Source organism: Corvus cornix, chromosome Z (genome assembly GCF_000738735.6).
Source record: "Corvus cornix cornix isolate S_Up_H32 chromosome Z, ASM73873v5, whole genome shotgun sequence".
NCBI lineage: Eukaryota > Metazoa > Chordata > Aves > Passeriformes > Corvidae > Corvus > Corvus cornix.
Window position 1 is genome coordinate 62,425,931 of NC_046357.1, and position 16,112 is coordinate 62,442,042.

The 16,112-nt window shown below is 36.5% G+C and overlaps 1 protein-coding gene across 1 annotated transcript in view; it reads right to left on the reverse strand.

Moving 5' to 3' along the window:
* The window catches only part of KDM4C (lysine demethylase 4C), a 251,839-nt gene that overhangs the window by 80,950 nt on the left and 154,777 nt on the right, over nt 1-16,112 (reverse strand). The window contains exon 16 of the mRNA XM_039567580.1: nt 1,101-1,156. Within this exon, the coding sequence (XP_039423514.1) occupies nt 1,101-1,156 (56 nt within the window). The remainder of the gene's footprint in view (nt 1-1,100; nt 1,157-16,112) is intronic.

A 16,112-nucleotide genomic window follows, 5' to 3' on the forward strand; every position in this document is an offset into this window, starting at 1 on the left:
TAAATTGATGTACAAAAAATGATATACATAGTTTTAAAGATGCAACATGTAAGCTACCGACAGCAAATATCAAAAGGGCATGATAAATTCTACTGAGATAATATTTTTGTCATTCTCTTTTTATTTAGCAAGTAAAGCAACTAGCAAATCTAAGGGTATTTAAAACAGAACTAAAAATCAGATGAGAATTTTCATGTACTGGGAAAAATCTCCATTAAAATGTCTACCACAATAATGTTTTCTGAAGGTAAGATATGGCCTGAGTTAAACAAAAAACTTTCTCCTTACTGGATGATTTACAAGGGTAATGAAATCAGCTGCAAATCACTGATAAATAAATTCTTTCCTGGTTAGTGAAAAACAATGTTGCATCTAGATCATGTCTTACCACTGCATTCCAAAGCATGAAAGAAAGAGATCTACATGATATTGCTAAGCTACTAAGATAAGCTAATTAATTATGAAATAATTCAAAATGCATAAAGACTATTCTGCTATTGGGCTTGAAAAAATATCAAGCTCCAACATTTTCCACTTTAGCTCTTAGGGTTACTTGCTATAGTGTTCTGTCACCCAGATACAGAGAAAAATCCTGATGCTGTTAATAGCATGTCAGCAACAACAGTATTTTTGACAGTATGTGATAGAAGTGCATTTGAAAAAAGCCCCCAAACTTCAGAATTGAAAATAATTTCAATATGATTAAAATTAATTTGTTGAAAATACTGGGTTTAGAAGTTCAAAGGTATTGTATTGTAATTTTCAGGAGCAAAGAAGAACACACTTTGCTGTTTGATAAGACCTGACCATGCAAACAATGATAAATGAGCTCTCATTTACTTTCTTTGCACAAAGGCCAGCAGATTAAAATTTGAAACAAGCAAGTGTGTGCAAATACTAAAACAAATGTATGTTTTAGTATCTAACTATTTAATAAAATGCCAGTGCTACATTTCAATAGAAGTAATTTTAATTCTGCAACGATTCAGCTTAAAGGGACACTGTCAAGTAATTAGGTTCACAAATGCTTTGCACATAGGAATGGACTCAGAATAAAGTCTAAAATAAGCACATACAGTCCTGAAGAATATATTACTTACTTTTTGTCAGTAGTTTGCTTTAATGCACCACCTCTCAAATTGCAGAGACAACATTCCTAAAAATAAAAATAAAGTAGAAAAAAGTGAGCTTTAATGATGGTTTACAAATCAGTTTTATTCATCTGATCTTGAGGATAAGCAAACTGCTAATGCAATTAATTACTGGGTTACAAGCTGCCACTTGAAAGCATAGCATTTCCTTGCAGGGGAGAAAAGGATATAGTAACAAAAAGAGAAACAACTCATACCACCTAAAGAAAAAGGATATTTGACTATTACTTACAAAGTGACAGAATCACTTTGAAATGTAATAAAAAAATCCCAAACAAAATCAACACCAAAAAAACCAACCAAAAAAAATTCCCAACACTTTTAATCAGTACTGCCATAGAAAGGCTGGAAACTGCCATACATTTTACAAAGATAAAACGAAATACTATGGCATATAATTAGTTTAATAGAAGTTACTGAGAAACTGACCCATAAGCTATTGATCCAGCTCAAATTATTGTTTTTCTTTTTCCTGCAGTATACCTTCACTGCTTTGATCTTCAGTACTACTCCTCTCTTTCAGGGCACTCAGCAAGGTGTTCAGTGGTTCCCAGATAATATGCCAAAAAACACGACTTCTCCTACCTCTACTTAAAACTGAGCTTTTGAACAGATACAGTCTTTTATTCTTTCCAACCCTTCACTCCTTCAGTGTCCTCCATTTCTGAATCTATTCTTCCCCTTTTTTCTTTTTTTTCCTCTTGTCCCTTGAGAGGAGCTGATGAGAAATTGTTTCCAACATTAGCTATTTTTCCTCCTGCCTGTTTTTTCCTCTAAAAGAACCAAATGCACAAAATAGAGACAAGATATTCTGTGACTGTACACCTATACAAGACCACGTCTTTTGAACCCCTATATTTAAGTTGCCCTTGCAGGACAAACAAACAAACCAAACAAAAACAGAAATAAAGAGAAACCCCAAGAACTTTATGTTATACTCCAGTCCAATCTTATCTTAAAAACTTCAATGATGAAGACTACAAACATCTGCAGAAATTCAACTGAATGCAGTATTACATTTCCTATGAAAAACACCTTTCCTAACCATCAAAAAAATGCTTTCTTGTGACACTTGGATTTTCTTTGCTATTTAAGCACAAAAATTTTGCCTTACCAACCAAAACCATGGGGAACAGAACATCCTCTTATGGAGCACCCTTTTAAATACTTAATACTATTGTAGAATTTTAAAGAAGAGAATTGAGGTTCGTTATTCTATCCACAACAACCTTAGGATGCGACCCAATACTTTCCAGATCACATTTCCCTTTCTAAAAGTAAACACTGACTATTAAATCAGGGAACCTGATTTAAAGGCTCAGAACTATACAGCTTCCAGTAAAGTACCAGTACATTCACAGAAAATTTTATCCTAATTGGCATCCAGTTCTGAAAGGCAAGCACTTACATGTGAAAAACACATCACGAAACTGTACACAGATCCTTAACATTACCTGGGATTTTGAAAACTACATTAGCACAACCACAGAGTTACCTTACAGTACCGCATCATCCTCAACCTGATTCACCTTAGAATCTTGCTTACAAACCAGCAGAGGGAAAACATGTTTCTTCAGCTCTTTCTTTGGCTGATTTTATCACCCTCAATGTTACCTATTGTTACCAGTGTTATCTATCTTTATAAACACAGCTTGGTCACTGTCATAGTGAGATACTAAGAGACTGGGTCCAATATGTTGATTTTATATGTGACAACTGGGGATGCAAGATAAAAACAGTAAAAATGGATGGGCATATATCTCCATGACTACATGAGAGTAACAAAATAAATGACCCAAGCAGCATAGAAAATTGTACCTAAAATGGAACAGCCACTCTGGAAGAGGCAAATACCACAATCTCCTAAAAAAGGAGCCATGCAGGACTTCCTGTGAATCTGATCTCAAAATCATTTGCAGTTGTCACGGTAACACAAAATGTTACTGTATTCCAGATGTCTCGGTGCCCAAAATTTGCTACTGTCTCTTTAAAACCCTGCAGCCAGAAAATGGAAATGGCAGAGAGGGCATTGCCAAGGTCTCATTTAAAGTCGGAGCAAGGAGGCAGGGAGCTCTCTCTGCTGGCAGCCTTTGCTGAAGGCAGAGGCTCCTCTTCTGAGGAGGTTGCTTCCCAGGGTTGGTTTAGGTTTGTTGGATTTTTTTTTCCCAGGCTTACAACAGTAGCCACTCGGAAAAACGGCATTTTACAATAAAAACTGTATCAGAGTGATCTCTGTAAACCTGTCCCACGGGCCAGGTCACCCCGCATCTGACAGACTGGGTCTTCCCTGCTTCCAACACTTGTGCAGTGTGGTGGACATCAGCACCAACACCAGCAGAGCCCAGTGGTCAGAAGGAGGAAGCAGCAGGTGGCAGCGCTGACCCCACACATGCCAGCACTCATCTGCCACTAGAGTGGCTCCATGAGGTTCTGCTTTCCCAGGAAAGTTCTTTCTGTCCACCGATGCCTTAGGTTTTAACTTTTATATTTTTCAAATCCTGTACTGCCTAGTGCATAACTCTGAAGTTTCTTGTGGCCTGTTAGCTGCTGTTCTCTCATGCTGGTTAGACATAACAAACCTCTCTAGGTTTCCACCTCAAGGACACCAGGCCTCAAAATGTGTAAATTAAAAGCCTCTAAAATGGGGGAAAAACTTGGGTAATCACATCATGAACTGAGGTTATAATTGGAGAATTAACCCTGATATGCAAATGAACCAAACTTATAGAAGTGTGAAGAACCCGTGACCCAGCATACATCTTGGGTATAGCCTTTTGACTGCCCAGGCCATACCTTTGAAGGCCCTTCAAATAAATACCTACCTTTATTCTCTTATTCTTGTCTAGTCTCTGTTTTAGGTAGCCAACCTCAAGGCATCACCACCACCTTTCCCTTTGTCTCCTGGACAGCGTAGTCGACTGTCATGGGGTAGAGAGCTGATGCCATTTTCCCCCTGTCTTTCAAGCCACGTGAGCACTCGTGGTGGGCACCATCTTGGAAATGCTATTTCCACCACTTTGGGTCTCCCTTTGTTTCCCAGGGGTTCATGAGCGATTTTCTATCTAGTGATTATTTACTGGGTGGTTTTTTTGCTTGTTGCTCTTTTGCTTGTTAGTAAACTGTTACTTTTTCACTTGTATCGACTCACATTCTTCCTTATGGGTGGAAAGAGATTGGTTGAAACTAAGAGGAGGTAACTCATTTTAAGCGTCTACCTCTTTAAGGGCTGTCTTAAACCAAGACAGCAGTTCTGCAAAGCATGAACCTTTACAATTTAGACACGGAATAACAACAGCAGACTGGGGAAAAGAGCATGAGTCTGACTCATCAGAAATCTTTGCAGGGAAAAAGCTTCATTCTCCACTTTCAAATGTAAAAGTTCAGGGGATCCTTCATAAATTCTTTTTAATCTGACCCACTTTCTTTACAACAGCCACAAAAATACTTCAGCTGACTGACTCTCTGCTTTGGAAAATAAAGAGTGAGTTTGCTCCTATTTTATGAGCTTTGACATTCTTAGGGCACCTTACTTTGAAATTTGCTATTTGAAAAATTATGACATTTTCCTGCTTCTAATGGGTGTGTTTCACTTTTAAGGAAAATTTTCATTAGATCATCTGCTGTGTAATTTACTAATGCAACCAGACTGAGAATCCAAGGCCCTAAGGAAATTTTACAAATAAATTAAGCTAAAATAGCACAGGAAGAGACAGAAGTCATAATCTTTACATACTAACTACAGAGCTTTGACACTAGGTTAAAAAATAGAAAAAAAAATTATAAAATGAGGGTAAATTAAAGCAGCTGCGACAAAAGAGAAGGTGGCTCTAAATATCCTCATTACATGCTATAAAAAGATAACCCTTATGCAGGACCTACAGGAATCAAATATTGTCTCCTCTGAAAAGAAACATAAACATATCTTTGGTGAACAGAGATGGTGGGTACTTGTTCACTGTCTACTGGACCCAAGCTATAACAAATTAGATCCTTAAGAACTAGAAATTTTTACCAGTGTTCATAACAAACCTGTGTGGGTAGGAACACAGGTTTAAAGCCCATTAAAACTATTTTGCTGATCATGTCTGCATTGCAATATATGCATGTCCAATATGCAGGCAACATGGCTATTAGTTTAACTTCTGTTTCAACATACTACAACTAATGAAAACTTATAGGACCTGACATTTACAAAGACTAATATTCCTAAAATGTCTATGTGCCATGGATGGCAGTAAAATCACATGGACACTAGTTATTACCCAGGTTATTATCCATGAAGGACATAGGCCTGTTGAACTAGTCCAGCGCTCCAAAAGCACCTCTCCTACAAAGACAGGCTGAGAGAGTTGTTCAGCCTGGAGAAAAGTAGAGAAGGCTTTGGGGAGACCTTACTGTGGCCTTTCAATACTTAAAGCAGGCTTATAAAAAAATGGGGAAAAACATTTTAGAAGGAGAAATGGTTTTAAATATACATGAGACATAAGGAAAAATTTTTTGACAGTAAGACTGGTGAAACACTGGATCAGATTGCCCTGAGAGGTGCTGGATGCCCCATCCCTCAAAACATTCAAGGTAAGGTCATACAGGGCTCTGAGCAAACTGATCTGTTTGAGAATGTCCCTGCTCATGGCAGGGAATTTGGACTAGATGACCTTTAAAGGTCCCTTCCAACACAAACTCTTCTATGATACTGTGATGCTGTGTTCTCACAGAGAAAGAGAGTGTCTGTGCATCCCTGTGTGCCTGCTGTCAGCCTACACACAAAAATAAGAATATATTTCATTACCAAGCATCACCTTAGAAGGTATCCAGTCTCTGATTCATTATTCCTTTGCAAATCCTTTAAACAAGTAATTTTGTCATTTGTATGTGCATTAAATAATAATTTCATAAGCATATTATTTTATATATATCTAAATTAAATCTTAGACCATTTTAAATTGCTCATCTCCTTAAAAAATCTCCATAACATTCTAGAATTACAAGAGAGTTTTCTCTCTTCCGGTATCTGTATGAAGTAAGACATCTCCATATAATTCACAAGCTTTATACACTAACGTTCACTTAATCTTTCAGCTTTTTTGTGGAGATTATGCATTTTATTTCATAACAATATATGTCATATTCACTGTTTCTGGACTAAATGTTTCCCCTTGCTTTCAAGGAAACCAACAACCCTAATCTCACTTCTCTACTTCAATCACTTCAAGAAACTGCAGGAAAAACCTCACGTTAGTGTGAATTAACCATGCTTCCTTTGGTACATACATCCAAAAGATGGATCACCTTTTTTGGAAGGGTATGTCGCTACTCAGGCATAGCTGCTTATTAATTATAGTTGCATGGATAAATATTACACAAAACCCAAGCCTGTTCACACTCATTTATATTTTAAAATGAATACATTTGCTTATCTTTGAGTATTTTTTTAGTGTCTGCCAAAACTCAAAGTCATATTCACAGTAACACTTATAACAAGCAGTTTTCACGCTTCCCTGTTTCCATACTTACTTCATCAGCAATAGCATTCCCTGGGAGACAGGAAGATGTCTGACACAGCAAGGCAGTAGAATTCAGCCAAGCCATGGCACAGGGATATATATTAAGTCATCTAACAGTTATTTTTGTTGAAAACTATGACCATGCATGACACAATCCCCTTTCTTTTTAAACTGCTATTTCTCCTTTACTAAGGTCCTGTCAATTACAATAGCATCTCAAAAGAATTACATTTATCCAGATAAATAAAAAAGAAAGTTAAGCTTATATCAGTGGATGAAGACAGAGTAAAATAAAATATATCTTACTCTTAATGAATTGTGCCTGACACATTTTCAAAAATTTCATTGTAAAATGTAGTTTCCATAAGCAACCTAATAATCTCTTCCAGCTCTTTGGCACCCATGCCATTAGGGAGCTTTTCATTACAACTAACATGAAGATTCCCTTCTTAAGCCTGTTCCTTTTTACTTTATGCATGATAAACATAAAAAAACCCAGATTATCGCATTCTTTTTTTGACATTTTCCATATGTAGACCCTTAGTCAGTTAAACAACCACAACTTTTACACCTAACTGACTTCATCTGTGGCCACATTCTCCCCTCTGAACTGCGATGACAACAGATCTTCACTGATGTCAGGCAAAGCATGTTTAGTTTTTATCCCACATCTGGGGAGATGTGATTACACTGCCATGAGTAGTGTAGCACATGGACAATAATCTTCAGGACCTCTTCTACAGCAATGGCTGACATGACTGCTCCGCCTGGAATCCTTTGTCTGTATCCTAGCTTCAGTATCTTGCACTTTTCTCTAATTACCTCTTGTCTTCCAGGTTACCTCAGTAATTTATCAAGATCTTGTTCAGTTCTAATTGCCCTTATTTCACCCACCTCACTAAAAAAAAGCGAAAAGCTTGTCTTCAGCTAACATTTCCTACAACAATTTCTGCGCAAGGGATAACTCTGCAGGCTGTGGCTGGGCAAGCCAGTAAAAAGACTGTTGAATGTTTGACAGATGCTACTAAAAAAATGAGACTTCAAAAAGGGCTTGACTAGGTACTCCAATAAGAAGGTAGTTGCTATTGAAGGAAACTAGCAGCAGATTCAAAACAAACAAACAAAAACCAGAAAGATTCTTCCCACAGTATGTGTCTGTTTGCCAGATGTGGATGCTAAAATTTTACACTAGTTGAAAAAGAAGCTGCGTAAGTTCATGAAAAAGAAATCCAACAAAGATTACTTATTACTAAGTAAATAGAAAGATACTGCCTTTGGCTAAGACAATTTCTTATTTCCACATTGTAGGAGACTGAGAAAGCATTAGGAATGCCTGTTCAAGACACATATTCTTCACCAGGTGTTAATTTCTTGTTGTGAAAGAGAGGATAACAGACTAGAACAGACTTCAGTTTAATTCTCATAACACATCTTACTGTTCTATGTAACCTGCAGTTTTAAACCTTTATATGTAGAAACAATACTTAGATATCAAGGAAAATGCAAATGCTTGGCACTAAGCACACATTGCAGTATCTATTACATATAAGATACACTTAATTTTCCTAATTTGTGATCCCAAAAACTAAACAAAATGCAACTTTACTAATATATTATTATCATTCATGTAACAAGTTATTGTGGTAGCTTTATTGTCACAGCTTTATTTAGCAGTGATTTTACCTGAAATAATATTTTCAAGTAATTTCAATACATTTTGGCTAGTGATTTGAAGCATTGCAAGTGTTGATTATAGAATAGTTTGGGTTGGAAAGAACATTAGAGATCATGTAGTCCAACTCTCCCACAATGAGCAGGGACACCTTTCACTAGACCAGTTTGCTCAGAGCCCCATCCAACCCGGCTTTGAACACTTCCAGGGACGGGGCATCCACAACTTTTCTGGTCAGCCTCAAAGAATTTCTTCCTTACATCTAATCTAAACCCTCTAACAATTTAAAGTCACTACCCCTTGATAATGTCTTAAGCACCAAGTAGGATACTACTGTTCAGTAAATAATGTATTTCCACCCTTTTTTTCATCAGCTATTTTCCCTGTCAGTTGACTTTAACTAGTATCTAAAAACCTAAGAAAAATGGTTAGGAAAGGTATTGGGTTTGGTTTTTTCCCCTGAAATATTTCTAATAAGAGGTCAGAACAGTTTTAAGAGTCAACTGCTCCAAAGCTGTGTCACAATAATACCTACTTAGTACCCTCCTTTAAAAGAAACTAATTAAAACAGGCATCTAATGTTCAACTCTGCCAAAGCTAAGCCAAACAGATACAAATTGTAGGGCTATGGCTGTTAAACATATTTTGTTTTCTTCAAGCCATTCAGGTTGCCTTTTTAGATAGAAACCTTTGAACTGAAAATAGATATCCTTAGTCTTCCATCTTTTCTCTCAATTGCATTGTAATGCCCAAGGTGACACTCCTAGTAGTATTAACACAGATGTGCATTTGGATACAGCATTGCTGCATTTTAGTTATCTCATTTTCCCAGCTCATTTATATTTGTATTTATACTTGTGTAAAGAGAAATAGGTTGGTGTTTCTTTTGACACATTTGAAAATACTGTTTTCAGAAATGGTCTGCTAATGAATATGTTAATCTTTCTATACCAAGGGAATAATTTTCACTTGGAAAATAGCTTTTGAAATTATTGAATTTCAATTCGAAGTCCACTATTGTATCCACTTCAAGCTATTAGCTTCAGAGATAAGCTTCCTTTTTTTAATGACAAAATATTTGCAAAAAATAATAAACTGCAGAAAAATTGATCTTCATCTTGTAAAAGATTCTGTTTCCTGACAAGGAGCATCATTCTTAACAGAGTTGCTAGATGCTACCAGTATAACTCACAACCTTCATTTGTACTGTAAGTGATTAAACTTCACACTGATTATGGAGGCTGAGTAAATCCATAAAAGAGATATCCACCACAGGCTAAAATTTATTTAACACGTAGAAAGATCTTTGGCTGCAAGCTTAAAGTAGGTTCTTGAAAATAGAAGGTGGCCACACTTCTTTCACGGATGAACATTTTACTCTTTCAGATGCATCCAAGTCTGTTCAAGACATCCACCTTTGGGAATTTAAAGTTTATAAATCATCAGGTACTTAATTTCCACATTTTAGTAACCTAATCCTGCAAACATTCAGTCTACCCTGCCCTTGGTTTAGGGATAGCCAAAAATTTCCTTGCAGTTGCAGCTCCCATATCATGCCAATCTAAAGCAACAGTATAAAGAGCACGTAGTGTTTAACTACAATGTGCATAGCATTATTAACAGTAATCTCCAAGAATGCAAAGAGCAGGAGAGAGCTGGCTTGGATAAGAAGACTTTTAAAAGGACAGGAAAGAGAGGTGAGATGGAAAATGGGAATATGGAGAGAATTCCACAGCCAGAGAAGGAATGAGAACTCAGGCTGAGACTGAAATGAGAATCAAAATACTCATTCAGGTAACTGGAGTAAAAATAGCCCTCACATTTGACAGGGGTGGGTACTATGCGTCCTTTCTCCCTAGAATGCGTACAAAGTAAAACACATCCATAAAGTATGAAATGGAGACTATTAGATCCCTGAATATGAAGGATTTTATGTCATAGTGGTTATTGGTCACTCAGATGTAGAAAATACTTATAGTAGAAAGAGCAACTGTTCCCAGGCAATTGAACGAGAAAGATTACATTTTCTCCTTTGAAGAGGAGTCAAAAGGAATGAGATTAACTTTTTAAAAACATTAATATGTAAGCCATTGAGAATACAAACCAGATCATTCTTCCTGCAAAATATAGAGACTGCAAAAATCCCTTTTACACAGAGGAAAACACCTGGGGAAATTCCAAGCACAAATACAGGCTGGGTGGAGAATTGATCAAGACTAGCCCTGGTGAGAAAGAGTTGGAGCTGTTGGTTGACAGGAAGCTCAGTGTGAGCTGGCTCACAACCCAGAAAGCCAACCACATCCTGGCTTGCATCACAAGTAATGTGGCCAGCACATCAATGGAAGTGATCTGCCCCTCCAAGAGACCCCATCCAGAGTTCTGCATCCAGCTATGGGACCCCAACAAAAGAATGACATCAACCTACTGAAGTGGGTCCACAGGAAGGCCAAGAAAAAGATCAGGAGGCTGGAGCACCTCTGCTGCGAAGACAAGCTGAGAGAGTTGGGGTTATTCAGCCTGGAGAAGAGAACACTTCAGGGAGACCTTATAACACCTTCCAGTACCTAAAGGGGCTACAAGAAAGATGGTAAGATGAGGCTTTGAACTGAAAGCAGGTGGGTCTAGGTTAGATATTAGAAGGAAATTCTTATCTAACCTAGACATAAGAAAGAAATTCTTGATTATGAGGGTGGTGGGACACTGGGACAGGTTGCCCAGAGAAGCTGTAGATATTCCTGGAAACTCCAGACATTCCTGGAAATGTTCAAGGTCAGACTGGATGTGGCCTTGGCAACTTGGTCTAGTGAAGGACTCTGTCCATGGCAGGGTGTTGGACTAAATTATCTTTAAGGTCCCTTTCAACCATTCTATGATACTGTGAACGCTGAGACTAAATGCTTAGCAAACAAAACAGGACTGATGGTGTATCTAATATATACATACTATGATTAAAAATACGTAAGCTTATTCCAATTATTATGGACAGCAAATATTAGATTTAAACCTGAGTATCTTTAGAAGAAGATCTGTGTCTTTAAGAAAGCAGCATAGCACCAGCTGGGCAGGTCAGGATATCCTGCTACTGGCTATTTTTAGCATGTTTCTTCTCAAATGACTTTGCAGCAGTACCTCTAGAGATTAGATATGGTCTTTGAGGATAAATTAAGATTGGATGAGATTGAGGGAGGTTTTCTGGTCCAATGCCATCTCCAAGCAGGGCCAGATTCAAAAGTGCATCTGACTGAAATCATAATTCACCCTGCAGGGAATCCCTTCCTTGTAATATGAGAATACCCACACAGTTGGAGGTGACCAAAGCTGTCAAGCCCTTTGACATGGGTATCAGTAGCAAAGCTTGACTTGGCAAACTCCGATGAAGGGACTGAAAGGTCAAAAAGGGCTTTGGGTTTGAGCCTTATGGCACTTACATTAAAAACATATTTTCTGAGTTTAATGGTCTTCAATTTGGTTTCTGTGACAGCATCAGAGAAACCCCATATTTACAAACCTGTTAAAGTATGTTATTTCAAAGATTGAGTTTTGTAAGCAATAAATATACTGTTACTAGTATAATACCAAAATCAGAAAGAAATATAATGCTCCCCACATCTGAGTCCATACATGGTTACCATCAGCATTTACAAGTAATTCTCCCAGTAAGGCAACTGTTTTGCAGAGAAGGTTTGTGAAAATACAGATTAAATAAATTTTTTTAAATAAGTATTTTTCTAAATAATCATCAGGTTTTATTTTTCTGGAAACAAAAAAACCACAGAAGCATTTCAGTTTTTACTTTTTCTATTATAGCCAGATTTTCCTGTCCAATAGTTTCTTTTATTAACAATATTCAAATGCATTTAAAGCTTGGTAGAAAAATCAGGCTGAAAATTAAGACACTGTATAACCAACTCACATGTATTGAGTTAATTTTGGCAGTTACCAGGCTCTGAAAACAGCAGCTTATAATGGAAATGCTGACTCAGTATCAGTGAGAAAGGCACCACTACAAAAAGAACATTCAAAATTATTTTCAGTAGAGTGAAATAGGGCAGTTTCTGAGCTGGAATGTGGAATGCTCTTACATGCCACTTTTCTGATGCCTTTGGGAAAAAGAAACTAAAATCCTTCAAGTTACATAAAGGGCTACTCTAATCATAAAATGCAAATAAACCCAAAGACTGATTATCAATACGTAATATAAAAAGCACGAAAAAGCTCATCTATAGAAAAAGAAATTCTGCTAAGCTATTTAAACATAGGATCTGTTCTCAAAATCAGTGCCAGCTAACCAGATTAGGTACTTAACAGTTTCTGTAGTGCTGTGGAGAACAATGTAAGAATCACTTGTGAAAAGTCATGCAGCTCCCTTAGTAGCGTTATGAACAGCTACCTGATTATGAAGCAAGCCACTGAAGTGTATTTACCTATTCTCGTACTTGCTCTTCTTTCTATCTCTTTCCTGTCCCAAATCCTTTGTCCTCTAAATAACAAAGGTACTCCATGTTTATGTATTATAGCTATTAGGTGACCACATCTTTGCTCATTGTACAGTACGTTGCATTCTCTATAATGCCAGTCATTATTCTTCCTGACTTCACTAACTTTTTCTAGCTGAAGCATTTAAGATTAATGAGGCATTTGTTCTCAATCAAGGCACTTTGTATGAATACAGTTACACTTTCAGGATTCATGCAGATGACTTATTTAATATTATTTGATTTTTTAAAATTGTTTTGGGGGATTGATTTATGGCTATTTTTGTCCATTAGCATAGACAATTCCGTATCACTCTTCTCTTTTGTCAATAACTGTTACCAAACAGGACCTACTGCCTAATAGAATATAAAGATGTATTATATATTATGAATGCAGGTATATCATAGAGGGTGAAAATTTGACATAAAGTGTTGTAAAGCATACTATTTCAGCTACTTAGAGAAGCCTAAACTAAAAGAAAACAGTATGCTTCTGAATCTCAAAATCTGTTTCCTCTGATAATATAAAATGGAATAGCCATCAAGGAAAAGTCTGGCTCTGTCAACCTAAATCCACAAAGACATTTTTCTATTTCCATATTTTAATGATGTTCATAGTTGGGATCCACACATAATAAAGCTTGATTCAGCTATTAAGACAACTCTCATTCCAACAGTGCTGTCAGCTTCATTGCTCTGCACAGTCATGCTGATATACAGAAGCCTAATAGAGACCAAATTTTCCATAAAGTTAACATAACTGCTGTGATTTTAAGAAAGTATAAATTAACAGAATTTAAAATAACTTTGTGTAAGCAGAGGAATGAGAAGGAATTTTCCCTCCTAAGAAATAAACTCTGAAACAAGGTTGTACCAATGTTTCATAACTTCCATTATATTCTTCATTGCATCAAACTTTCTTTCTCCTTGTTTTCCAATCAACCTTCTCTTCATGATTTAGTGCCTTAGCCAGAAGGGAATTTCTCAGATGGGTCATCTTCAGCTAAATATCCTTCTTCTAGGAATCAACATGAAGTGTAAGGAAAACAATTTCAAACATCCAGGAAGCTGGAGTTTCAGAGAGTAGGTATTTCCTAATAATTAAATCTTCCCATTTTTGTGCACTTTTCTGATACAAAAAACTTAAGTTTTGGAAGGCACATGTATATATAATCCCACAGAGGGCCAAATCTGTTTCAGATGTTCTGCAACAGGTGCAGTTTTTTAGGAATGACTATCCGGAACAAAAATTTAGATGAATACTATTTTTTTATTTAATTCATGTAGAAACTTGAAGTCTGAACTGTATCAGTTGGAATGTAAAATACATTCACTCTATATTCCCTACAGTAAAAAAAAAGGTCATGCAAATAAAGAGTTTCCTCTAATTTCATCTCCCTCTCCAGAGAGATTTATGGTACTACACAGCAATTTAAAATACAATTAAAATATTAGATGCAGAACAACAGATATAGAAAACACACTCTGTGTTCAGTTTTGGTCAAAAAAGGTGTGGACAGGCTAGAGAGGTCCAGAGACAGGCCATATAGGTGACCAAAGGACTGGGAAGCCTGCCAAATGTGGAAAAGCTGAGAGAACTGCGTTTGTTTGGCCATGAGTAAAGAAGGCTTACAGGAGACTTGATCATCAGGTTCCAGTATCTAAAGGGTGGCTACGAAGAAGATGGAGATTCTCTTTCTTACAAGGAGTCACATGGAAAATATGAGGGGTAATGGGTACAAGTTATTCCTGGAGACAATCTGATTAGACACAAGAAGAAAAAATTTCACAGTGAGAACTACTGCAGTAATCTCCCCAGAGAATTGGTGAGTTTCTCTGTGTTGAACGCTTAAAATTCATCTGAACAGGGTGTTGGGCCATCTTCTCTAGACTGTGCTTTTGCCAAGAAAGGTTGGACCAGATGATTCTTAAGGTCCCCTTCCAACCTGTTATTCTTTGATTATATGAAAAAATGATAAAAATTTAAAAATTGATTCATAAAAGAAACATAAACATTTAATTCAAAGGAAGCATAAAACTTTAGGCTGCAGGTTGGTACAGCTAACTTGAATTGCTGATTTTTAAAAGGGAAAGTAGTACTTAGGGATAGCAGTATATTTAATTAACTTGTCATTTTTAATGTACAGAAGATTGGTTAAAAGACAACTGTGTTACCTCAATAACTTATAATATAATATATACCTTAAGTATAATTCTAACATTAGATGGAAGTATTGCAATATTTTGAAGTGAAAGCAGTTAGTGTAATTTAAGGTTATAGTCCAAACTCTGAAGGGACAGAAACATTATCCTAAATTGACAAACAGGATGAAATAAGGATCAGCAATTATTATCATGCTGATGTCAGGACTGAGGTTCCACAGAAGCAAAAATATACTAGGATATTTAAGTTAGATATCAAACTAATAAATTTTTCTCCAAAGACAACCACAACCACATTGCTTGCAATGAATAATACTGTCCAAACAAGCAGAAGAGAACTATTGAAAAAACAAAATTCAGTGTCTATTTAATCCTTCTGCCTCAAGGCACAATCAAGTCTTCTTCAACTGTTCCTGAAAAATGTTTCCACAACATATTTTTAAAAATTTTAAAGGAGTAGCTTCTATAAAATCTCTACATATCCTAGTCCTGTAGTTCACTAGTTTTAGAAATAAAAATTAATAAAATATCCTGGTATTAATATTAACTTCTGCTAATGCAGCTTAAAACCTCTGCAAGTCATCTTGTCCCTAAAACACAAGGTGGAGATTCCCTTTCTTACAAGGAAGTCACATGGAAAATATGAGGGGTAATGGGTACAAGTTATTCCTGGAGACAATTTGATTAGACACAAGAAGAAAAAATTTCAGAATGGCAATTGCTTATGTTACTCTTAGTCATACACATATAATTTTACATGACAGAATACGACTTTTTTCTTTCTGCCTTCCCCTGGCTATACTAAGAAGCTTAAATCTTTTCAATCGTCCCTCAAGGAATGATAAAAAGACTTTTACTTTATTGCAATTTCAGTTGTAACATTTGTTTTCTTCCATCATGGTTTTTTGAACATTGTATATCCACTCTTAAGACACAGTTCTTCAGCTGGACTCTCACCAAAGCTGAAGAGAGCAGAAAGATTGTTTCATGTTTTTTTCTAGGCTTTGCTTCTAGTACAAAGCTTAAGCATCCTCGTGCGGTATTTCAGATTCTACAGAACTGATGGCATGTTCAGTTTGTGACTAAAGTGGTCACAACTGCAGCTGCCAACAGGAACTATTGCTTAGGTAGAGTCTGCCATATTATG